The 24,566-nt window shown below is 41.1% G+C and overlaps 1 protein-coding gene across 5 annotated transcripts in view; it reads right to left on the bottom strand.

Moving 5' to 3' along the window:
• The window catches only part of MRTFB (myocardin related transcription factor B), a 184,610-nt gene that overhangs the window by 41,185 nt on the left and 118,859 nt on the right, over positions 1-24,566 (bottom strand). For all 5 annotated transcript variants that reach the window (XM_044233088.1, XM_044233091.1, XM_044233089.1 and 2 more), the window contains 5 exons: positions 16,688-16,753; positions 14,626-14,681; positions 13,359-13,434; positions 9,488-9,649; positions 7,999-8,177 (listed from right to left, as the gene is read on the bottom strand). In XM_044233088.1, coding sequence (XP_044089023.1) covers positions 7,999-8,177; positions 9,488-9,649; positions 13,359-13,434; positions 14,626-14,681; positions 16,688-16,753 — 539 coding nt within the window. The remainder of the gene's footprint in view (positions 1-7,998; positions 8,178-9,487; positions 9,650-13,358; positions 13,435-14,625; positions 14,682-16,687; positions 16,754-24,566) is intronic.

The following is a 24,566-nucleotide window of genomic DNA, read 5'->3' as shown; positions in this document are numbered from 1 at the left end:
ATCTAAATAGCAGTACTTCTGAAATGCCAGCATTCCAAAAAGGATGAAAAGAATATCCAAGCCATAAAGAATACTACACTTATTTTGTTCCACAGTCAAGTGAGCAATACATTAAAATCTTAAAAGAATGCCTTAAGTGTTTAAATTTCCACTGAGACCTATGTTCACCTTTTGTACTTTCAAAATTTAATCTCAAAATGATTCAGAATCTTTTCTCCAAGAAAACAAAAAAGCTGCAAACTTTGCTTGGTTTTATTGGATCTGACGGCTGTTCCCGACCTACAGGTCTCATAACTTCCAATTCTTCAACTGTCATAACGACACTGTGACAAGAAATGTCAGAAAAACATTGCTGTCTAATATTTAGACATGAATATTTAGGATTTAAAATAAAACTGAAAAAGAAAAACTGAAAAAAAAAAGGAAAAAGAAAGCACTTTGAACCTTGAAGACTGACTTTTCTAAGAAAATGCTACGGGAAAGTTCTGCTACAAAGAAAAATGTAAGTCAGAATAAACGTTTAAGCTGATTAAAATTTTATAACGTATCAGTTGTCTATACTGGTTCCTTCTATAAAGATGATACACTTGTCAAGGACTAATCACTGTTCTCTGCTAAGTTCCTTTTTTATTAGATTTCTTTATGCGATCTAGAGGAGCAGAAATTAGATATTTAAAAACAAAGCTTTTTTTGTACTGTAGATTTTAAATCCAAAATAAATGTGTTTTTAATTTAGGATGCAGCAGAGATCTTAATTAAGATGGGAATATGCAAATAAGAAATGCAAAATGCAATTATTCTTTAAATACTGTTTCCATATTCCGATCCCCAGACAAATAAAATGAATACTAGTACAAATGAGTTGAATACAAATAAAAAACACATGCTTTATATATTTAATGGATGAATCTCCTATGTAAATTCTAGTTTTGTTACAATCTATCACCTAGCACTGACCACTCTGTTTATGGAGCGCACAGCTGAACAGGTTTAGGCATTTCATTTTTAGTACAAGCAGTTGAACATTAAATTAATCTTCTGGCACAACATCTGGTGGACACTGAGCTGGTACTGATGAGCTGATTAGTAGTAAGGATGTGCATGTGTCCTACATTGAAAAAATCTATTATTTAAAAAAACTGTGGTAAAATATATTTAAGATGAAAGTTACCGTTCAGACCATTTCAGAGTGTATAGTTCTGTGGCATTATGCGTATTCCCCCGGTTCTGTGACTGTCACCAACACCTGTCTCCAGACCGTTTTCATCTCCCGAAACTGAGACTCTCTAGCCATTAAACAATGATTCCCCATCCTGGCCTCCCACCAGCCCCTGCAAACACCCTGTACTCTCTGTCCGAGTCTGACTAGTCTGGGTAGCTCGAAACAGTGGAATCACAATTCTTCCTTCTGTGTCTGGCGTATTTCACTTACTGTAATGTCCTCACGGTGCACCCAAGTTGTCATGTGGGTCAGAATCTCCTTCTTTTTTAAGGCTGACTGATATTCTATCACACAGATATACCGCATTTTGTTTAGCCTTCATTTGTCAGTTGACACGAGGGCTGCCTCGAGCTTGGCTGTCGTGCGTAATGCTGCCCTGAACACGACTGTACAGACCCCAGCTCCGGTCCCTGCTATCAACGCTTGGAGCCATACACCCACAACAGGACTTCCTGGATCACACGGAAATTCTAGATTTAGCTTTCTGGGAGAAGTACCACACTGTTCTCTATAGTGGTTGTACCATTTCACAATCCTACCAAGAAGGTAGAAGGATTCCAATTTCTTCACGTCCTTATCAATGCTTGTTAATTTTGTTCTTTGGATAGTTGCGATTCTAATGGTGTGAGCTGGTATCTTAATGTGGTTTGGATTTGCATTTCTCTACTGATTCATGCTGTTAAGCATCTTTTCATGTGGTTACTACCCATTTGTTTGTTCATTCTTTCTTAATTTTTTTAAGGGGGGAGGGGCAGAGGGAGCGACAGAATCTTAAGCAAGCTCCACACTCGGCATGAAGGCCAACGCTGGCCTCCATCCCACAACCCTAACTTGAGCCAAAATCAAGAATCAGTTGCTTAACTGACTGAGCCACACAGGCGCCCCTTGTTTATCTTTTATCTTTCTTTTTAAAAGATTTTTATTTGAGAGAGAGACAAGGAGAATGAGCTTGAGTGTAGGGGAGGGGCAGAGGCAGAGGAAGAAGCCGACTCACCACTTAGCAAGGAGCCTGGTGTGGGGCTTGATTCCAGGACCCCAGGCCATGACCTGAGCCAAAGGCAGATGCTTAACCAACTGAGCCACCCGGGTGCTCCTATGTCCTTTTGAGAAATGTCTATTCTAGTCCTTTACCCATTTTTAAATCAGGTTAGTTATTTTTCTGTTGAGTTGGGGGGAGTTCTGTATATATTCTAGGCATTAACCCCTTATCAGATTTGTGATTTGCAGATATTTTCTCCCATTCCATTGGCTGCTTTTCACTCTGTTGACAGTGCCCTTTGATACATAGAAGTTTTCCATTTTGATAAAGCCCAAGTATTTTTTTCTTTTGTTGCCTTGGTGTCATATCCAAGAAGTCATCACCAAATTCAGTGTCATAAAGCTTTCCCTGGTGTCCTCTTCTAGGAGTTTTATAGTTTCAGTTCTTATGATTACATCTCAGTCAAAGTGATTCTTAGGGGCCAGAATGCGGATGCAAAGTAAATATTAGAATTACTACTATTCATTTTTGGTAACTGACTTCTGGTACTTGCATAGACTGTATAGTTGAGTAAATAATGTTACGTATGCATTTGTTAAAGAGTGCAAATAGCAGTTGCCACGATGAGTTGTAAGAGGATGACAGGATGCTGGGCTGGAATAGGGTCTTAGGAAGAATCTCAAACTGCTGGCTTAACAGGAACAAAGTCCTCAGTTCAAACCCTGGGCGGGCCAGACAGATGGTCTCCTGATGACATCTGTCCCTGGGAACACACGTCAAGTAAGTAGCTCAGTGCTAGGCCCAAAGGAGTGCTTGGCACATGCTGACCAGTATTTTTTATCCCTCATCTCATTTGTAGTCAATAAACCTTGATTTGTTCATAAATAAACAGGAAAGCCCTCTTCTGTCAAATATACACTTTAGGCACTTTCCTACTGGTCATGGGAGAAGAGAATTAGGAACTAGGAGGAACACAACCTTTTGGTTAATGCTGGAAACCAGCTCAAAACTAAAACATTACCAGCGATAGCATCTCTTGGTATGTAAGTAACAGGAAGCTAGTTTGAAAGGGTAACAGGAGAAATTAGAGCCATATCTTGGATGGCCTAATTTAGTCCTTTATTGATAAGCATTTGAGATAAAACATAGTCTAATACTAATGATGTAATACACGTGTACATGGCTTACCTGACCTTGCTCATCCTCTTTGTTCGCTTAACTCAAGGTTTCTACATTATTTGGAAAAGGTCATCTACTGGGAGGTTACTAGATACAATGGGAAAAAAGTACCCCAAGTTCCCCTAAGCTTGTCTTCACACACTTCAGTTACACTGAGTAACTGACCCACAAGGTTTCCTATCAGCACTATTTCCAATTTGGCACAGGGGTCATCCCTATAGCACAGACTGTGAAAATGAACACAGATCCTATCAGGTCACACTTACAGGTAAAGCATGTGGGGGCTTAACATAAATGATTAATTAAATGGCTTCAGAAATCGCATAGAGAAAAAAGTCTCTGGATTAAAAGCACCAGTGAAACAGTTCCTGGTGCCCACATGTGGCAGGCTGTTGGTAATTTTCAGCAGCTTTCCATTGTTCAAGAATTGCTTAGGCATAAAATAAACTGAGCTCCAATATGTGATGTGTGTTCCATTAATGTTCTGGCAAATTCCTTTCCAGCTGTACTTTGATCAGAATTGAAAAGAAGAGAGAAAAGTCCAAGGAAAGGCAGTGTTAGTCTCTTACAGACCACACAGAAATATATATTTCAAAGAAGAACTTTTTTTGGGGGAGCGGTTAAAATGTACGTTTTGAAGGAAGAACATGGTAGTGTATTATACTGTCCACAGTGTGAAATCATTAGCATTTTAGCATCAGAATTGAAAGAAGCTGGAAAATCATTCTTTATCTAGATATTATGTGTTAATTCTTTTTTTTGGGTAGGGAATATATCTTTTACTTGAATACTTTCCTATAGGACTCAATCCTCTGGTGTTTATCTGTGTGTTCTGAAAAAGAATTCAGGACACAATATGTCACAACACATTTTGGAATAAAGCCAGCCAGAAAGGTATCTTGAGCCTAATTTTCTCTTAAGTAATTATCTGTATATATAACTTTTATTTTTTATTTTGTAAAGATTTCATTTATGTGTCAGAGATAGAGGAGAGAGAGTGAACACGTGTAGGGGGAGGAGCAGAGGCAAAGGGAGAAGCCGGCTCCCTGCTGAGCAAGGAGCCGAGGTGGGACTTGATCTCAGGATCCAATTTTAACCTGAGCCCAAGGTAGACACTTAACCATCTGAGCCACCCAGTCGTCCCCGTAAATGTAACTTTCAAAAACCAAAAAGAAGGGCGCCTGGGTGGCTCAGTGGGTTAAGCCGCTGCCTTCGGCTCAGGTCATGATCTCAGGGTCCTGGGATCAAGTCCTGCATCGGGCTCTGTGCTCAGCAGGGAGCCTGCTTCTCTCTCTCTCTCTCTCTCTCTGCCTGTCTCTCTGCCTACTTGTGATCTCTCTGTCTGTCAAATAAATAAATAAAATCTTAAAAAAAGAAAAAGAAAAACCAAAAGAAATTCCCTGCACTGGCCCTGAACTTTATATTAGGCCAAATATTAAAAAAAAAAAAAAAATTGAGGGCACCTGGATGGCTCAGTGGGTTGAGCCGCTGCCTTCGGCTCAGGTCATGATCCCAGGGTCCTGGGATTGAGCCCCACATCTGGCTCTCTGCTCAGCAGGGGGCCTGCTTCCCTTCCTCTCTCTCTGCCTGCCTCTCTGCCTACTTGTGATCTCTGTCTGTCAAATAAATAAATAAAATCTTAAAAAAAAATTGAATAGGGATGTTAGAAAAATGTGTGTAAGCCATGGAATTAAACGTGCAGCACGAAATAATGATGAATTAGCATATAAAAACCTCAGTTCAGGCAAACAAGAAACAAAGGGAAATCTGTGACAGAGTTACTCCAGGTGTGATCTGTGGACCTCTGATTCCGTTTATATGAAATATCGGATTTGATGCTATCCCACAACTTTTTTTTTTTTTTTTTTTTAAAGTAATGTCTGCACCCCACATGGGGCTCAAACTGTCAACCTGAGATCGAGAGCTGCAGGCTGTGTGGCTGAGCCTGTCAGGCGCCCGGCTACCCTACTGCGGCATTGTTACTTCGCAAGAAGGTGAGCCCACAATGAGTTGGAAATTAAACAAACGACTTAAAAAGCAAACACGTACTAGTCTTTCGCTACAGGCAATTTGAGGACCACTAGACTACAGTAACTAAATTCACCATTAAGCTCTCATTGTGAATTTCATTTTTAAGAGGGAAAAATTAATCTTACCGAGAGGTGGTGAGGAGGTGGTGAGCGCAGCTTGGCTCTGTGACTGCGAACAACCCTGGAGGAGGCATCTCCAAAGGGCGAATTTTTGCGGTGCCATTTTTTTTTAAACAGAAATAGAAAAATCCACCCTAATACTCTCCAGGGACTCCCACGTAGCCAAAAACAGTCTCGAAAAAGAACGAAGTTGGAGGTCTCACCCTTCCTGATGTCAACATTTACTACAAGGTGACAGTAATCAAAACAGTGTGGTCCTGGCATAAAGAGAAACACAGAAGCCAATGCAACAGAATTCCGAGTCCTCAGATGATCATGTATATGGTCAGTGGCCTTCAACACAAGTGCCAAGGGGGAAAGGACAGTCTTGTCAATAAATGATGCTGGGAGAATTGGATATCACATACAAAAGAATGAAGACGGAACCTTCTCTTAACACCATAGACAAAAATTAACATGGATTAAAAGACCTAAATGTAAGACCCAAGACTATAAAAATCCTAGAAGAAAACATAGAGAAAAAGCTTCCTGACACTGGATCTGGCCATAGTTTCTTTTCTTTTTTTTTTTTTTTTTAAGATTTTATTTATTTGACAGACAGACCACAACTGGCAGAGAGGCAGGCAGAGAGAGGAGGAAGCAGGCTCCCTGCTGAGCAGAGAGCCCGCCGAGGGGCTCAATCCCAGGAGCCCGGGATCATGACCCGAGCCGAAGGCAGAGGCTTTAACCCACCAAGCCACCCAGGTGCCCCTGGCCATAATTTCTTAGAAGAATACCTAACGCACAGGTAACAAACCCGCAAATAGACGAATGCCACTGTATCAAACTTAAAAACTTAGGTGCCTCAAAGGACACTATCAGTAGAGCAAAAAGGCAACGCAAAGAAAGGGACAAAATATTCGCTCATCATGTATCTGAAAAAGGGTTAATACCCAGAATATACAAATAACTTCTGCAGCGTAATAGTAACAAACACTTTGATTAAAGATGGGCAAAGGACTCAAACAGATTTATCTCCAGAGATGATATACAAATGGCCAACAAACATATGAAAAGATGCTTAACAGCACTAATGATGAGAGAAAGGCCAACCAAAATCACAATGAGAGGGGCACCTGGGGGGGGCCCAGTCCTTAAGGGTCTGCCTTCCACTCAGGTCATGATCTCAGGGTCCTGGGATCGAGAGCCCCGCATCAGGCTCCCTGCTCGGCAGGAAGCCTGCTTCTCCCTCTCTTACTCCTTGTGCTTATGTTCCCTCTCTCGCTGTGTCTCTCTCTGTCAAATAAATAAATACAATCTTAAAAAACAAACAAACAAACCCACAATGAGATATCATCTCATACTACCAGAATGGCTGCTATTCAAAGGAACATAAATTAGTAAGTGTCCGTGTGGATGTGGTGACACTGAAACCCTTGCATACTGTTGCTGGGGGTGTGAAATTCTCCATACTACAGAGAACAGTATGGAGCTTCCTTCATAAGTTAAAAATAGAATTCCCAGATGATCCATCAATCCCACCTCTGGGTATATGACCCAAAGAACTGAAAGCAGGATCTAGAAGAGGTATTTCCAAGCCCATGCACCTAGCACCGTTCTTCACAATAGCAAGACATGGAAGCAATGCAGGACCCCCTGACAAGTAGATAAACAAAATATGGTATATCCAAATAATAGAATATTATCCAGCCTTAAAAATGAAGGAGATCCTGTCACAACCTACAACATGAACGAACCATGAAGACTTTTAAGTGCATAAGCCAGTCACAGAAAGGCAAATATTGTATGATTCTGTTTATATGAAATATCTGAAGTAGTCAAATTCATATGTATGTATGTATATATGTATCTATTTAAATGCCAGGATAGGTAATACGCAATATTGTATTAGTTTCAGGGGTACAATACAGTGATTCGGCAATTCTGTACTTGACTCAGTGCTCATAGTGGTAAGTGTCCTCTTTAATCCCCATCACCTAGTTCACCCATCCCCCCCACCCTAAAGTAGTCAAATTCTTAGAAATGGAAGTGGAATTGTGATTGTCAGTGTCCCTGGAAGTAAGGGGCTAGGGGCTGCTGCTTAATGGATACCGTTTCGGTTTTGCAAGACAGAAAGTTTCTGGAGATCTGTTGCATAACAATGTACTTAACACGACTCAGCTGCCCATTTTAAAATGGTTAAGATGGCAGGAAAAAAAGGGGGAAGGTATACTTTATAGTATGCAAATGATATCCCCAAAAAAGTTATGAGAAAATTTTTAAGAAGCAAATTATACAACTATTTGTAACATAAAAAATGTGGATATGGAACAGAAATAAAATGTAAGAATCTACTGAAAAAATATTAATAGTGTTTGTGTCACAGATGAAAAAAATATCTATTAGACTCTTCTGGAAGAAGCAGCGCAGTTACCCGCTGTACAAAACAAGGTGCTGTCTGGTTGTGGGAGAAGCAAGAAAGGCGCTACCTGGGCTGGAGTGCTTGTAGTCACAGGAGATGGAGATTCGCTAACTTTCGGCTCACTTGGGGACGCGGCTGACCCCTGTGACTCCTGGCTGGCCGGCTGGTCTGGAGACAAGGCATCACTGCTGTCTTCGTCAAACGAGAAATCGCCCTGAGTCTGAGGGTAGTCCTCCTTCCCAACACCTAAAGAGAGAAGCAATTTTTAGCTTATCTTGGCCTTGGAATACCAAGCTTAAAATGATAAAGAAAGAGAAACACTGTTTATTACAAGAACAGAAGCAGCTGGCTGAAAAAGAAAAAAAGAAATTGAACATAATGTACTTCCCAGGGAAAGAACGCACTGCTATGATGAGTACTTGGGGGAGAAGTCAGACCTGACCAGATCAAGCCTTTGGATCCCACTCCCAGTTTCTGGAAGTACAGAAGAAAAGAAAAGTTTTTAGTGACACTGGGAATGCGAACGCATTCAGTAAGGTCCAGCATGTGGACCGGCTGGAGGACACAACAAGGCCTGCTCCCCAATAGATACACGGTAAGAAAAGAGAGGAGGAGGAAGACCCACACAGGAGATTAAGATTTAAGAGAGACATCAGCCAAAGACAACGTGTGGCCCTTGTGTGGATCCTGATTTGGATACAAGTGTTAAAAACCACTGAGCGGTGTGAGAGAAAATGGGGCCATGACTCGGTGTCTGTTGATGAGTCCTACTTCTGGGGGAGGCCCTGTTATACCGACGTCTTACCTTCTGCGGCTCCATTTCTTTGGGACTGAATGGAATAATCACTGAATGTACTACTTAGGATCACTGACTAGAAACTGCCTAAGATTTAAACTCATACTAATGCAAAATACCAAGTCCCCAGCCTAATGGATACTATAATAGTTTTTATAGTAGGATATTAACTTTTCAAAACTGCTTGCTGAGTAAGCGGTATTATTCCAGATTTTTTTTCTCTACTAAAACTTATGCCAGAAAAGAGTACCTGTATGTGCGTGTGTTGGGGGTGGGGGGAGGAGTTGGCAACATTATTAACTAAGTATAAGAGGATCAGGATGAAAGGGCAGATATTACCCTTTTTAATAAACACATCTGTACTCATGTGCTGTTTACTTTGCTGAACTAACACGGAACAAGCGATTTATCTTTCCTAGAAGTAAACAGAATAGAAAAATCTGTAAAAATCTTCAACAACACAAGAGGAATTAAACAGAGTAATGTAAAAAAGCTAACTTAGAAAACATCATAATGAAATCGGAACCTAAGGACATCAACCTCAGATGGGACAAGAGGAATCCTGTATTAGCTGGTGGGAAACGCCAGTCTCAGCATACATGAAGAAATAATAATAACGGGAAGTGGTCCGAGTGTTGATCAATTTCTACTTCACGCAGAAAACAACACTCATGACTGGTGCTGGCTTTTTGGATTAAATTTGTTTTAAACTTCTAAGTTCCTCTTTCTCGCAGAAACGCGTATATTTTTAGGGTCTTACCTATAATTGCCTCCTTAACACTGGAGTCCACAGGAAGGATGTTCTTCTCGACCAGCTCCATCGGACCAGGTCGCTGAGCAATCTTTTCATTCAGATCATCCGCCAGCCGAGCGCGCTTCAGCTTCATCTGCGTGGCCTGCAGGGACGGCTCTGCAAATGTCTCTACAAGAAGAAACCCAGTTTTAACCATTACTTGAATTACTCTATTCCATAATGTTATTTCAGGCCAAGAGAATTTAATTTAATTTAAACTGGCTTAAAAGTATTCATATTTATGTGTTCTCGATGTATTTACAGACAGAGAAAATGACCATCTGAGAATGCTCTGGTATACATTTATGTATTTTTAGTCCTGGACACTTTATGTTGTCTATACAATGCCCTCAGACTCAAATTAACATGGACTGAAGCCCAGAACCAGGGTACTGCTACTGTTCATTTCTGGCAGGAGGGCCACACTCACATTTATTAGGTGCTGGAGATATGGAGGATGGGCAAGGGAGATGAGGTCCGCGGCTCAAGAAGGACACAGTTTTAGATTCGGCTGCACTGCAAAGCCAGTGCAGAGAAACGGGGGCCACTGGATCTTACTTAGGTTATAAGCTTTTCTGTAGGAGTTAATGGGAAGAGCTACATACAGATCATATTCTCAGACTGATCCCTAGGTGTCTCAGAGTCAGTCATCATAATTAAAAATCTGGGTTTAGTTCTGGATATGTAACTCTGAAATATCTAATTACAGGGTAACTACTGGTCCTAAAGAAGCCTCAACTCATCTACTTACAAATGGACGGGTTGTGCAACAGATACGAAACTAATGTAAGTATCGTAACTCATTCATTTGGGTAATTCTGTCAGTGACTTGCATTTCTGGTATCTCTCATTAACATTTTATAACATTGTTCTCAATAATGTTTATAACTGATAAAAAAAAAATGGAGAGGTGTTAACCCAAAATTCTGAGTTGACAGTTACTTGCCTCATATATAGTAGGTCTTTGAATGAGATTCCCCTTAAGTAATCTCAGGATAACTAATGTTCTTTTTTTGGCAGGTAAAATATCCCGGCTGAAGCCCAAAGCTCGCCAAAAGCCCACGGCCTATATAGACTACTCTCTAGCACAGCTGAACACTTTTCTTTCCACCAGTTGAGTTACATGCTTACCGAAAGTCAACCTTGATTGTCCACAAAACAGTTCCTATCAGTTCATATCTGATGTCAATAAATAGTTGAACTAAATGTTATAGGAAAATAATAAGCTTCGAAAATAAAATTATTTCTTGGGAACCTAATTTAAATACTTTGGGATGATTTGATAAAGGCGAGTCATTAAAAAACAAACTGGTATCAAATTAGGGCAATTTGGGGAATCTGGGTGGCTCAGTGGGTTAAGCCTCTGCCTACGGCTCAGGTCATGATCTCAGAGTCCTGAGATCGAGCCCCGCATTGGGCTTTCTGCTCAGTGGGAGCCGGCTTCCCACTCCCCCCCCCCACCCTGCCTGCCTCTCTGACTACTTGTGATCTCTGTCGAATAAATAAATAAAATCTTTAAAAAAAAAATTAGGGCAATTTAACAACTAAACTGTTTGGGGGGGAAAATGACAAAATCTAGGATTTTCAACTCAGATGGCTTTTCAAGTGTATCCTGTATTAGCTGGTGGGAAACGCCAGTCTCAGCATACATGAAGAAATAATAATAACGGGAAGTGGTCCGAGTGTTGATCAATTTCTACTTCACGCAGAAAACAACACTCATGACTGGTGCTGGCTTTTTGGATTAAATTTTGGCAGTTTTGTTGTTTTTTCCACTCTAAATGGAAACTGTAGATGATGTATGACAGCTGTGGTTTATGTCAGAAAAACGATGATCGCGCAGATCACTCTCAGGTTGATGTTTAAATGCTTTGTTAACATCTAGGTAGGACAGTCTTTTTCCTCTTTCCCATCAACACAACCAAGTGATATCAGCAATATGTCTGGAAAAGCAAAAAATGAGAGGCTGGCATTTTTAATGTTTCTGTTCTTGGTCTTATCATCCCCTCATCTCCCAGCGCTGAGGTTGGATTTTAGCTGAACTTCAGAAAAATAATTTAGACTTTTGCCTGCCAAACATCCAATTCGATCAAAATTGGGATAATGTTAAAATAAGTTGAGGGGTGGTTGGAAGTTATCTTTTAAATTACTGATGATAAATTCTTTCTTATTTCAAAAATCCCAACTCGAGGACAGATGTCCTAAAAACATCACTTACGGTTCATTCATATACACGATTAGGTTTTTAAATGTTGAGTTATCTTTTTTAAAAAAGCAAATAGGATTCCTTTGGATAGTTAACTGTATTTGCCTTGGTTTTAATGGTATTAATAAAGCCAGTTACAGTTAGAAGGCAAGTTGAAACAGCATTGTTCCTTCAAAAAATGTCCTGTATAGGTCAAGTAGGCACAGAAGGAGACACTTGTCCAGTTAACTTACTGGTACATTTGCCTATCCCCCTGATAGCAGGGATAAATGATAGCTGTTCGGACCCTACCACTGCCATTCTGGAAAGGCTCTTAGTCATTCCGACTGCTGAGAACATAATCGAAAGTAGTGAAAGGCACAGACCTCTCACCTCCCACCCCAGATAGAAAAACTGTCCCATAATCACAGACTCTCTGGAGTAGAAGAGACCCTACTTCGGGCTACAGATCTCAACTTGATCTTGCAGTTTCTTTACAATGTCTTTACTGTGGTGTCAGCCTGTGCCTAGTCCCTATCATAGCAGCCCGTCTCTTGCCTATTGAGCACTTTTGACAATCTGTGATTCATTTGTTTTGCCTGCTTATCATCTGTCTCTGCCATCAGAATGTCAACTTCATGGAGGCAGGAAACCATTTGGCTCATTTGTTGGGTCTCTGGTGTATAGCTCACCAGCCAAGGAACCACCACTTCAAATGAGGGCAACCTTAGTGCTTCCAGAAGGTTTCTGGACATGTCTGACCTTTAGGATATTATTTCTTATGTTGAGCCACAATATAATACTTTGCTTTGTAATACCAATGTGATTCTAATATTGACTCTATCATTAGGCCAGAACAACAAATATAATAGTCCTTCTACTTGAGAACTGTCTCTCAATCTTTTGAGAAATTTTCAGATTCTTTCTGTATCATCTCAGGGTTGAACACACTCAAGAGTATCACAGGGTCAAGCTTCTGGTCTTGAGCAATAAATCAGTTAGAGAAGCAAAACAACAAAAGAAAATGTAGTTTGGGAACTTATAGTGGGGAAGCCAGCTTTCAAATATGATCTTAGAGAAAAAAATATCCTGGCCTGAGCCACATGTCTCACCAGAGATGGAAGAGAACTGTCCCTGCCATCACTTCACAGGTGATGAAGCCAGACCATAGATAAAACCTGGGGGCTGAGTGGAGGGTGTTTATGTTAACAGTCAGATCAAGAGGGACTGTTGTGGGTAAGTAGCAACAAACACAAGACGTTAGGTGTGGGCACTGTACAGGTATATAACAGGGTCTAGTAGCTGAAAATCTAGGGTTTGACTCATGGTCACTGACTTAACAGACATATGTTCCTCACTGATGAAGAAATCCTCTGGACCAAAAATGTTTTTCCAGAACAGATGGTAGAGACATCTATGACACCAGCTGGCGGGGGAAGAGTCCACAAATTGGTTATTTGGAGATTCAAATGCCCCTTCCCTACGTATCTAACATAAGATTTTAGCTTTGGGTCTTCATGTTGCTATCCAATTTGGAGGATGCCAGTCTGTTGGGTGAAAAGTTATTAAAGTGAAAAAAAACCCAGCAGTGGTGGAATTCTCATTTCTTTTCTTGAGAAAATGCAGCAAAACAAGCAGAAATAAAAATTTTACCTTCTAAAATGTGCATCCTGACAAGTTCAGAACGATCTGGTCGGCTCCGAATCTTATGCTTCAAAAAGTTTTCAGTCTTTAAAAAAAAGAGAGAGAGAGGAAGAGGGAGAGGGGGAGGGAGAGGGGGAGAGAGAGAGAGAGAGAGAGAGAGAGAGTGTCTTACCATAAATTGTTTATGACTTATTGTGGTTGTACATTTTTCTCTCAAGGTATTCCATTTAAATAAATTGTACACTCTTTGGTCATGATTTTGGGAAGTAAAGAGTAGAAATTAGTACTTTGAAAAGCTATTATCCAATACATAATTTAAACTGCAGCCTTCAAAACTATAACAGGGATTTGAAGTGCACGCGGGCATAAAGTAAGCACTTTACAGACTTTTATTTTAAAACTTGGAGAAGGCAAAATCTTTTAATTTAAACAGACATCAGATTTTGATCATTTAAATAGCTAAACATCTACACTTCAGGACACAGAAAAATCCACCTAAATTACAAATTTCTTTAAAATCCTAATGTATGTTTGTTGGCAAATTCCTATCCTTGATGATATTTTCTTATTCAGAACAGTTCTCAACTTGAACAATAAGGCTTTCAAATGGGTTTTCTGTTTTATAAGATGCTAAGAGATTATCATTGAGTTATGGGAAAATTCCTATGGAATTTTTGGAACATTCTTATTTTTGTATTGCACGATAGAAGTTTTCCCTAAAGGAAAAAGAACGAACATGCACAAAGGTCCTTTTAGAGAAAAATAATAAACATGAAATCAATGTGCAAATTAGGACAGAGACCTCTCAAAGAGTAAAGCAGGGCTGAACCTAGCTACATTTTTTATTCAGCAAATCCTCCTGCCTTTCAAAGGTACAGCTACCACAGACCCGGTCAAGAAACTACCTAAAGATGGGAAGTCAGGACAAGACCGGGCTGTTGGTCTGCCAGGGTTGCAAATGGCAAAACTATTCCATCATTATTCTAAAAACTGTTGATATTCCCTGAAAGCAACAAAGTGAGGTGTGCTTTGTCCTTTATGTACAAAACTAGTTACAAGTCTTAAAAGAACAAAATTTGAACGTCATGCATTTTCTACAAACTCCCAAGATAAAACTACCTGAGAATATATTACTCTGCACACCACGTGTCCTGAAAATACACTGCATTTTCTCTATTGACAATATTTATAAGTTAAGACTGCTACTTGCCCACAGGTACTTTAAAATAAAAGAGAGAAGCAGAGAAGGAGAACATTTGAAACTGGAATTTCTTACTCTGGCTCGTTCCAAGCTTTTTATCTGCTCATGGAATGCAGCTGGGCTCTTCAAAGCTGTGAAAAGAATAGGAATCATTTCAGGAGCAGAGACAGAGGCGTTAATATTTCAGTCAAACGTTAGGGTACATTATGTTGATGTTCCTTCCTCATCTTATTAGTTTGTATCTATGGTTCCATTTATTACTAGTTCCTTTAGGAGATGTGTGAAATTGGAAACCTAAATGTATCAGAATGAAAGCTATGTCTTCACAAATAAAACAAGTGAACAGTAAAATAGAGCTGTATACACAATGAAAATGCAAATACCAGGTCAGATGGTTCCAACCAACAGTTGGGCCAAATCACCATCACCAAGGGAACTGTGTGGTGATTCCTTGACAGGTCTTTGCTCTTAGTGATCCTATAAGTTGCTGAAAAAAGCCCAAATGTCCTTAGGATCTAATCTTGAACACGAGGGCACTCTGCACTTCCCTTGAGCAGAGCTGAGTTACCGTGTACTGTGACCACATGTGCTCCTAGCCCGATGCACTGTGGTCCATCACAAGTACACTGTTGATCATTACAGAGACTTTGCAAGGTAGGTATTAGCCCCAGGACAGATAAAAGGCTCAAAGCGGTTCAAGGACTGCTTGAAGTCATACAACTAGATTGTGGTCAAAGTAGAACTTAAATCTAGAATTGTGAATGAGAAAGTTTCGTGCTTTTTCTATTGTATAACAATACAGCTTACTCTAAAGACATAGTGTTTCTTTAATATGTTAACAATTAGTACTTTAAATATTCCAGAACCCAAGAATGAGGATAAGCAGTGTTTCACTAAAACATCACTTACTATAGTATTTCTATCAATTATCTTTGCAAAATCTTTTGTGTGTACGTCTACTTATAACTCTAGGCAGTCAGATAATGTGGATGGGATTTGGGCTACGCTTACTTGGGCTGTCACCTCCAAAACTTGGCCTGTTGGCTCTTGGCAGAATTATTTTCAGCTCTGGCACTTGACACTGCAAAGATTCCCCAGCAGCCCAGCCCAAACAGCTTTGACTAGGGACCAGCTCCTAACAGAGGACTAGTGGTGGTGTCTTAAATATCCTATGTAGTGCTAGAGAAGTCTGGCAGATTACCAACCCAGCTTTTGTGTCTATCATAATATGAGATTTAAAATATTTAGATAATTAATAGTAATCCAGAAAAAAAATTTTTTACTGGGAAAAATATCTACTGCAGAGAAAAATTGTTCTAGGAACAAAAAAAAAAAAAAAAAAAAAGTTAATATCAATGAGTCAGACAACCGGGAAGTATAAGTATGGTTTGTAACTTCTCTTTAGTCTTTTAAAGCCAAATAAATTACTTTTTAGAGAAATCAACTTTTAGATAAACACTCATATAAATAATCCTAACACCAAAGCAACCAGTCTTCCCCTCTAAAATATAAAATCACCTCCCAACTTAGTGAGTAAAGGTAAGAAGACAATGGGCAAATATTCTTAAAATTAATCAACTTTTAAAATGAAGGAAGGAGGCGTCAAGATATTTGGAAGTTAGGTGTATGTGGGCAAGAAAGGGTGTATTAATTTTAAGTAGAATGCTTATCAGTCCTGTAACTGAGATGCCCTTCATTCCAGACCAGACACTATATTGTATCAAAGGTAATTATTTTGAATTAAAGTAGAACAGGGCTTTTGAATTAATTTTATCATCCTACTCTTGCAAGTCTAAGTAACAGCAGACCTATTACATAGAGATGACTTCAATTATTTCAAAACTAAAACAAATGTTCGTGCATGAAGTAAGACCTGATCTTAACCCGGTTTCCCAGTTTTCTTTATGTAATATAGAATTCAGGTCCATCTTTTAAGCTGCATCTGGCTTTCAGAATGTATTTGAGATGATTCTCTTAAGCTGGCACTGCCGATGCCTGGTTTTCCTTCTCAGCGCGTGCGGTAATCGTATTATGGACCCAGTGGACACAGCTCAAAGCAGAGTGTGCTCCAGGCTCTCCTTGGGCGTGTGCATTGTGCTATGTCACCCCGGAGGTGACAGCGGCGCTGAAATCTTACGTGGCATGATGCCCTGGTCCACCAGTTGCTCCCTTGTCCTCCTCTGCTGCAGCCTCAGCTGGAGCACTGTGAAAAGGAAAGAATCACCATTGGAGTTTATGAGCAAGGACGGGATCCAACTCACCAAGCCCCAGGGGGGATACAACTAAGCTTTATTAAACACCTTCTATTCCTAACTGAGTAAGGATACCACCTGGCACCGTCGGACTGATAGGAAATTGATGTGTAGTTTCTCTACCTGTTTGCAATCACAACGTACCTCAGCCAATAAACCAATAAACCAAAGTGGTTGGTCTATACATTAAGACTTACTAATAAAATAGTCTAATTGGTAGAAACAGAAATGTGGGATTCCTTTACATTAATTTTTTTAAAGTAAGTTAATAACAAAAATTTATTTTAAGATTGACTTATTTGGAGAGACTTGTGCCATCTGGAATCAGTTTTAAATAGCTCATAGCTCTTGAATCAAGACCAAATTTGTAATAAAAATTAGACCTGTGAGATATTACTAATGAGCCAAAGGAAAATTTCTACATTAAAAGCTTAAAGTTTAATAATCTTTGCACAAACATAATACCATGTCTCATTCTACAAGTTCTCAAAAAGCTGAAATCAATTGATATCATTTTAATGAAGAATAAATGAATCATTAGAACTTGTAGGGAATGAAGAATACATCACAAAATTTAAAAGTCCATTTTGCCAAATCTAATAAAAATAATTTTCCCCCTCGATTTCTCGAGCTTTCTGTCCTAGCATCTATTTTTTTTTTTTCTTTAAATCTGGAAAATGAGCCAATGTCACACAAGAGGAATACATGAAGTAACTCTGAAAATTACTTTCCTTGGTTTACCTTACATTCAATTTTAAGTTTCTATTTTGCTTTTTATGGTTTCATCTGTGGATGAAAACCAAGGTGAGCTTCATTAAGGGTCTGAGTAAGGGTTGTCATGATGCTTAAAAAAAAAAAATACCTTCATGTATTTCTTGAAGAAAGAAAGAGAATGTTCTAGTGAGGGGGTGATGGCTGCAACAAGAGGCTAGCTCAGAGCAGTCTCGTACCCAGGCTCAAATGCAATGAACACAATGGCTCCTCCTTCCAATAAACCCCAACAGCTAAAGATGCAGGGCCCACAGCCCTCATATCCTTGCTTTTTGCTCGCCCTTGTGCCGACTACAGAGCACAAGCCTAGACGGACTTCCAAAACAGTCTAGACTGTAAAATGGCTTTTAAACACATCTCCTTATTCACTGTTAGATATGAAGGTCATCCTTTATTAAATACTGAAAAAAAAGTGTTTTGCTGCTTCTGGGGGCCGTAGGATCACAAAACATCAGTGACGTCCCATTTAGAATCGAAGCAACTGACCCAAGATTCTATTACGTGAACCAAAAGAAAAATTTAATGGGTCAAAAATATATATGCACATGCTTCTCAGACTAAAATGGTGTGTACTACTTTGAATCAATTATGCTCTAACACAAAGATCTTTTCCCTGATAACTTATACCTTACTGAGGATAGTATGTTCCCATCACAGTACTTTACCAGGAACAAAAATAACCCCAAAGAGATGACCCATGCATAGCATAGCACCCAGATGCCTGCGCACTCTAACTTTCTTCTGTGAATGCTAAAGCTAATACTTGTCTGAGTTTGAGACGGTCACACTCAAGAATCCCAACAAGAGGGGGCGCCTGGGTGGCTCAGTGGGTTAAAGCCTCAGCCTTTGGCTCAGGTCGTGATAAATGGTCCTGGGATGGAGCCCCGCTTCCCCCTCTTTCTCTGTCTGCCTTGTGATCTGTCAGATAAATAAATGAAATCTTAAAAAAAAAAAAAATCCCAACAAGAGGAATACGGAGAGGAGAAAAGGGTGAGAACAATGTCCAGTTCAAAGGCTGACACTTCTGGAACCCGGCGGTCCACGTCCGCTGACGCATCTCTAGCAGGAGGAGCCTTCCTTTCTCACAAGGGAGTCCTCAAAGAAAGGTGTAAAACAGAAAGGGTAACGCATACATCACCAGTCCCCTTCTTTGGTTTAAAACAAGCAAACGAAGCACCATACTTGAGACAAATGTGTCAAACACAATACATATGTTTACGGCGAATGGCATCTCGAAATGACGGATAGGTTGGCAACAACTTCATGTGCAAACCAACAGTGATGACAACGGCCCGGCAGCCTGGAAGTATCTCCTGACCGCACACCGGGCAGCCGCATCCATGCACGGTGATGGCAGCGCCGGCGGCTCGAGCACCTTGGACTAGAAACCACGTTCTCATGCTGACATGCAAGGGCATGTGCTACCGCGAGGGTAACACGCAAAGTGAATGCATGTCACCAACGTTCAAGTCAAACCAACACCGAACGCGGACCACTTGTGCCTTCCATCCGGTTTCCTATGTGGCAAAACAAGCTTCCTACGTCACATTGCTGGGAAGGCAGGAGAATACGCTGCCCAATCAGTTCTCTCCCCGTTGCCTACTGAATTATCCCAAGATGCACAATCATCACACTGCAGCTGGGGCGGCAGGCAGCCCCCCCGCAGGCACGTTTGCGGACTAGGGCCCACCCACTTGGGGTCTGCTACTGGCTGCAAGGTGCACATCTGGGACGCGTGGCCGAGAGCAGCAGGAGCAGCAGCTAAGAATGGAAGGTGTGCTTTAAAGCAAAGCCATCAGCATGAGCAGGAATGGATGAGGAGGCAGGGGCACAAGTAGCTAGCCAGGCTGTCAAGACTGATGACCCAGACTGATTAGGGTTCCCTGCAGCACGAGGTGGGCACGCGGGACACGTGATACTGAGTGTCGGGCACCAGGCCCTGCAGAGAGACTAGGGTACACCGCCACTTGGGTTAAGTGTTAAAAACACAATTACCGTATTGGCCCATAAGAAAGATAACCTGATTGATCACAACCTGACCGAAGTTCCCCCGAGAATAACTACTGGTTATGAAAAGTACATAGAGGGGCTGACTCACAGTTCTGGGAAAGATCAAACTGCCTTTTAGGACTTGCCACTCATCAAACCAGCACACGAGTTCACGTTTAAGAAGTGACAGGCAACATCTGCACCCCGAAGGCAGAATATCCAGGCCAGGAACGACAAGGCTGCGTGACTGTCCTCCAACCACTGGAGCTGGGAGAAAGCAGCGGTGCTCAACCCGCACAGTGAAGGGGTGCGGGGCCCTCGAGACGGACGACTTGACTCTGTTCATGACCAGGGAGCCGTCTGCGGTTGTGGGATCAAGACGCTTTCTCGGGGTTCTCGGGGGCCTTTATGAACTGAGCCTGGAGAGCATCTTCCTGGCCCCTGGCAGGCGACAGACTCATGTCCCCATGGAGACAGGGAAGGCCCACAATGCTGACCACTGCAGGGCCTGCTGCACAGTTGTCGTTCTTAAGACAAAGGAGGAAACGGTCATGCCGGCTGGTCTCTGGAAAACCTGACACACTCTGCACGTGTCGATAAGACAGCATTTCTGTGGCTGCAAACACAAGCCCAGACGCTGGTCCAGGCGTGCTTTCCTGTGGTGGCGGCAGGTGGTCGTACAGCTGCCTGAGAAACCAGTGTCCCGGGCAATGGCCTCGTGTCTGAAAACCGAACCTGGCAGCATTCTTCCTGGCGCTGATGTGAGCTGATCAACTGAGCTACTGAGCAACCCCATCCCAGTACCTCATCCATGGCCTCCACCCTACTAGGAAACTGACTAAAATCGAGGGTTCTCCATGGCCATTTTGCAAATACTACATGCAGAATAAGAAAACGTGTAAATCTAGAGAATTCTGAGGGAGAAAAAATAGTTCAAAAGAGTGAGTGGCTCATCCTTTCAGGAAACAAAGGACATAGTAATAATAGAGTAAAATTGAATTCGCGTTACAACTGCTCATATGGGAACATTTTCAAAGAATGTCTTTATCTTTTGAAAAAGGTAGAAATGAAATAATCCAAAACATGGGCCCAGTAAATCCGTAAGTTTAAACTCAATGAGTTTAGTTCCTAGAAGGAAGAACGTCCTTATGTGGTCCATACAAGGTATGACCATGAAGTGGTGAGACTAATCTCTTCATGCACAAACCAGCATCTTTTGAAATTACTGAAGATGTGTGAGACCATGAACATGGACTACTTCATATCCACTTCATTTAGAGAAAGACCTTTTTTTCATCAATTATTGAATTTTTCCATTTCAATATTTCAAGAAAGAAAAAGAAACACAATTTTTTAAAAAAATTTATTTTTTTCGGTGTTCCAAAATTCAGTTTATTTTGAAAATTCTACTTCACGTTATTCTTTGCCACAACAGATAAAAACAATACTGATCAACAGAAGTGTTTGCAACTTGTTCTTTTTCCAGAAAAGAAATGCAAAAATCTGATTTTTAACCACCATTCCAAAGAATGAAAGGGAGCTTATTATCTAATGTTAAAGAGGAAATGTCCCTCTAATTCAGCATCACAAATAGTTTACACATTAAAGAGTACTTTCTTTTAGTTCCTTTCCTCCACTTCTTAAATGGACCAAACTGCCTTTAGAACAAAACTTCAGGATTAGTTTCCTACAGAAAAAAAACCTTAAAATGCAGTAATATCTTTCACATAATACTTATACCCCACTTCAAGATTCTCAACTGCTTTTTGAACCATGGTGATAATGGCCTTTCTCTTTTGTTTCTATATGTATAGTACTTGAAATGTTTCTATAATATGACATAATTAAAGTGCTTTTTCACTCTAAAGGGGAAAAAAAGACCCATGTTATGCAGCATTTTAATAACAGACGGCAGTTTAGAACAAGTCGAACAAGGCATAGCAAAGCAGAGTTTTGGGCAGGAGCTTTGCAAAGGGACATCTGAGGACTGTATACTATAAAAACAAGGCAGAAATGACCCTTTCTGGGAAGCAGTGTGGCAGTCAGCCATGGTCTTGGAAATTCTTTATAAATAGCTGGTTTCAGTTATGGGGTATGAAGGAGGGTAGGCTAAGAAGGGGAGGGGAGATGAGCAGCTGTCTGAAAGTTTAGAGGACTCAATGTATGTTATTTAATTGCAGGACATCAGGCAGAGAAGACTGCAGAATCATGAGGGCTGAAAAATGAAGGCCAAGATTTGAGCAGTCAAGTGAAGGCTGGGGAAACCAGGGGCGACAGCAACGATGGAAAACGAAAAGAACACTCTAGAATTGATTCTGTCTTGACTCTGAAGGCAGTATTAGGTAAAAAAAAAACAGGCCCTGGTTTCTGTTTTTAAATTTAATTTTTTTTCAAACAGATGTTTGAGTAAAGAGAATGAAGTGATTGGACTTGGCAAACATTGATTACGTATTGTTTAAACTGCATTAAATCAGGGGCCTGAGGGACGCCTGGGTGGCTCAGTTGGTTGGACGACTGCCTTCGGCTCAGGTCATGATCCTGGAGTCCCGGGATCGAGTCCCACATTGGGCTCCCAGCTCCACAGGGAGTCTGCTTCTCTCTCTGACCTTCTCCTCGTTCATGCTCTCTCTGTCTCCCTCTCAAATAAATGAATAAAATCTTTAAAAAAAAAAAAATCAGGGGCCTGATCCTATAAATACAAGACAATGTTACCATCACATTATCTTTTGAACAGGTACGGGAGGGAGTAATGGGCCCCACGTAGTATCACAGGACTATGAAGTCTGAGGGCCCATCCAGTCGGGGTCACAGGGGTTTATTAGAACAGCGGTTCAGCAGGGAAATTGACACCTACACCTGCTTAGTCCAGGGAAGGCCAAAAATTTGAAGTCTTGAAAAAATCTATATTCAGAGAGCAGAAGACTGATACACTTTTCCTTTTCCTTAAAAATGGATGTTTAAAGAGGTGGTGGTGGTGATTAACACCATTACTGCGACCACTATTGCTTCAGGTAACTTGGTAAAAGTAGCCACTGCTTTTTTTTCCAATATAAAACCGTAAGGATGTTTTTGAAGACTTTATTATTATTTCTTAAACCAGTTTTAGGTTTATAGCAAAACTGAGAGGGAAGTACAGATTTTCTGCATACACCCCAGGCCCCATACACGCAGCCCTCCTTCACTATCAGGAGGATTAAAAAATTTAATTCCATAAAGATTCATATGCTTAAAGCTCTTTGCTGTGGATGGGTTTCTGTAGTCAGAGGGTAACAGCCACTTGCTGACGGGTTTCCTTCTGGGCCTGGGTCTCAGAAATACACCACCATACCACCAATACCTCCATTAAAAATCCACGTTTTATGAGAATTTTTCCCTATTTATTTGTTGAGATAAAAGTGACACACACACATAGAAAAGGCATTCGGAAGAAAAGTGAAAGTCAGTCCATCACCGTCCGCAACTCTCAGCATCTCCGCAAAGGTAACCACTGTGAAACGTTTATGGCCCCGGAGGGTATTTGGTGAATATTCCAGCTTATAAAATATGCAAAGGAGATACACGGGGTAGGATCATATTATTCATGGAGGTTGGTAATTTGTTTGAAAAAAAGCCCCACAATATCTAGCTCATTCTTATTGGCTGTATGAATGTACATGTATACATATGGATGTATCACCATATGTATGGAAGTTTGCAGAGTTTTTGCTATTATCAACAATGCTGCACTGATTGTCCTCATTCAGTTTTGGGTATCCTTCCCATGATGATGATGATGATGATGATATACATAAAATGTATGATAATGGAACATGCATTTAAATTTCTGATAGAGGCACTTTGCAATCCAAATGGTTTGAGCCATCTATATTCCCACTTACGAGGTAAGGGAGTGCCCTTCTGTCCATCCTTCCCCCACAATGTACATCATCATGTTTTAAGGTAACGATTTAAATTCAAAAACAAAGATCACTTCTACTCACCTAAGAATAATGGCAAATATTGTGCCAAAATAATGGTGAAATTTGATAAAATTAATCAGCAGCGAGGGACCAAAAGATATCAAAAGCAAGAGCGAGCGTGATGGGGCAGGTTTTTGACTGAATGGGGAGATATTTGTGGTGGTTGTCAGAAGCTCCGCTCAAGCTGTCCCTTGCAAACCTCCTACTTATTTATAAACTTGGTAGAATTTTTCTGATGTTCCTGGGTAGAAACCTTAAGCACAAGACATCTCATTTTCCCCCCTTCAACACAGCTGAGAGATGTAACAGACAGATTTAAGATATATTTAGACTAAAATCAACAGTACGTGGTAAGAGACTGGATGTTGTGTTTCCAGAAGGAAGAGACAAGGAAGATGACGCCTGGGTTTCTGGCTTAAGCACCTGAGGAGACCATTTACCAAGACGAAGAGCTCAAGCTGGCCATTCGGGAGCTCAGTCCTGGCCATGTGTGAACTGGAGGCAGAGAGGTCAAAGTGACAGCTGGCTCTGTGGGTCCAGATTTCAGAAGGAAGTCTTGGCAGGAGCCTGAAATTTCAAAGTCGTCACTTCAGTGGCATTAGAAGCCATGAGTGTTCGCCGAGCTAGGAAATACAGAAAAGATAAGGCAAAAGCAGCCTGAGACTCCGCTCCCAGGAAAGTTAACAAGGACAAGCCCACGTGTGGGTCAGGTAGGGGATGCAGATCCAGCAGAGGAGGCTGGAGGAAGTGGTCTATGAAGAGGAGGAGCCCGGAGAGCGTGTGTAGCGTGTTTCCAGCGGGGGTCATGACCCACCGACGTCTCAGCGCACGAGGAGCAACTGCTCGGAGAGGCGGGCGGAAGGCAGCCCGGAGGAGGTTACGGAATAAAGCAGGGGCACGCGTGTGAATGAAGTGACTGGAAGCAATGTTTTCAAGATGTTGCTCTGAAGGGTAGGAGAAAAGGCAAAAAGCTTCGGCCGCGTGGAATTTTGAGCTGGAACACACCCGAGCCAGTTTATAACTGACCGAGATCAAGACACAGGAA

Source organism: Neovison vison, chromosome 14, assembly GCF_020171115.1.
Source record: "Neovison vison isolate M4711 chromosome 14, ASM_NN_V1, whole genome shotgun sequence".
Taxonomy (NCBI): Eukaryota; Metazoa; Chordata; class Mammalia; order Carnivora; family Mustelidae; genus Neogale; species Neogale vison.
This window is presented reverse-complemented; position numbering and strand designations above follow the sequence as displayed.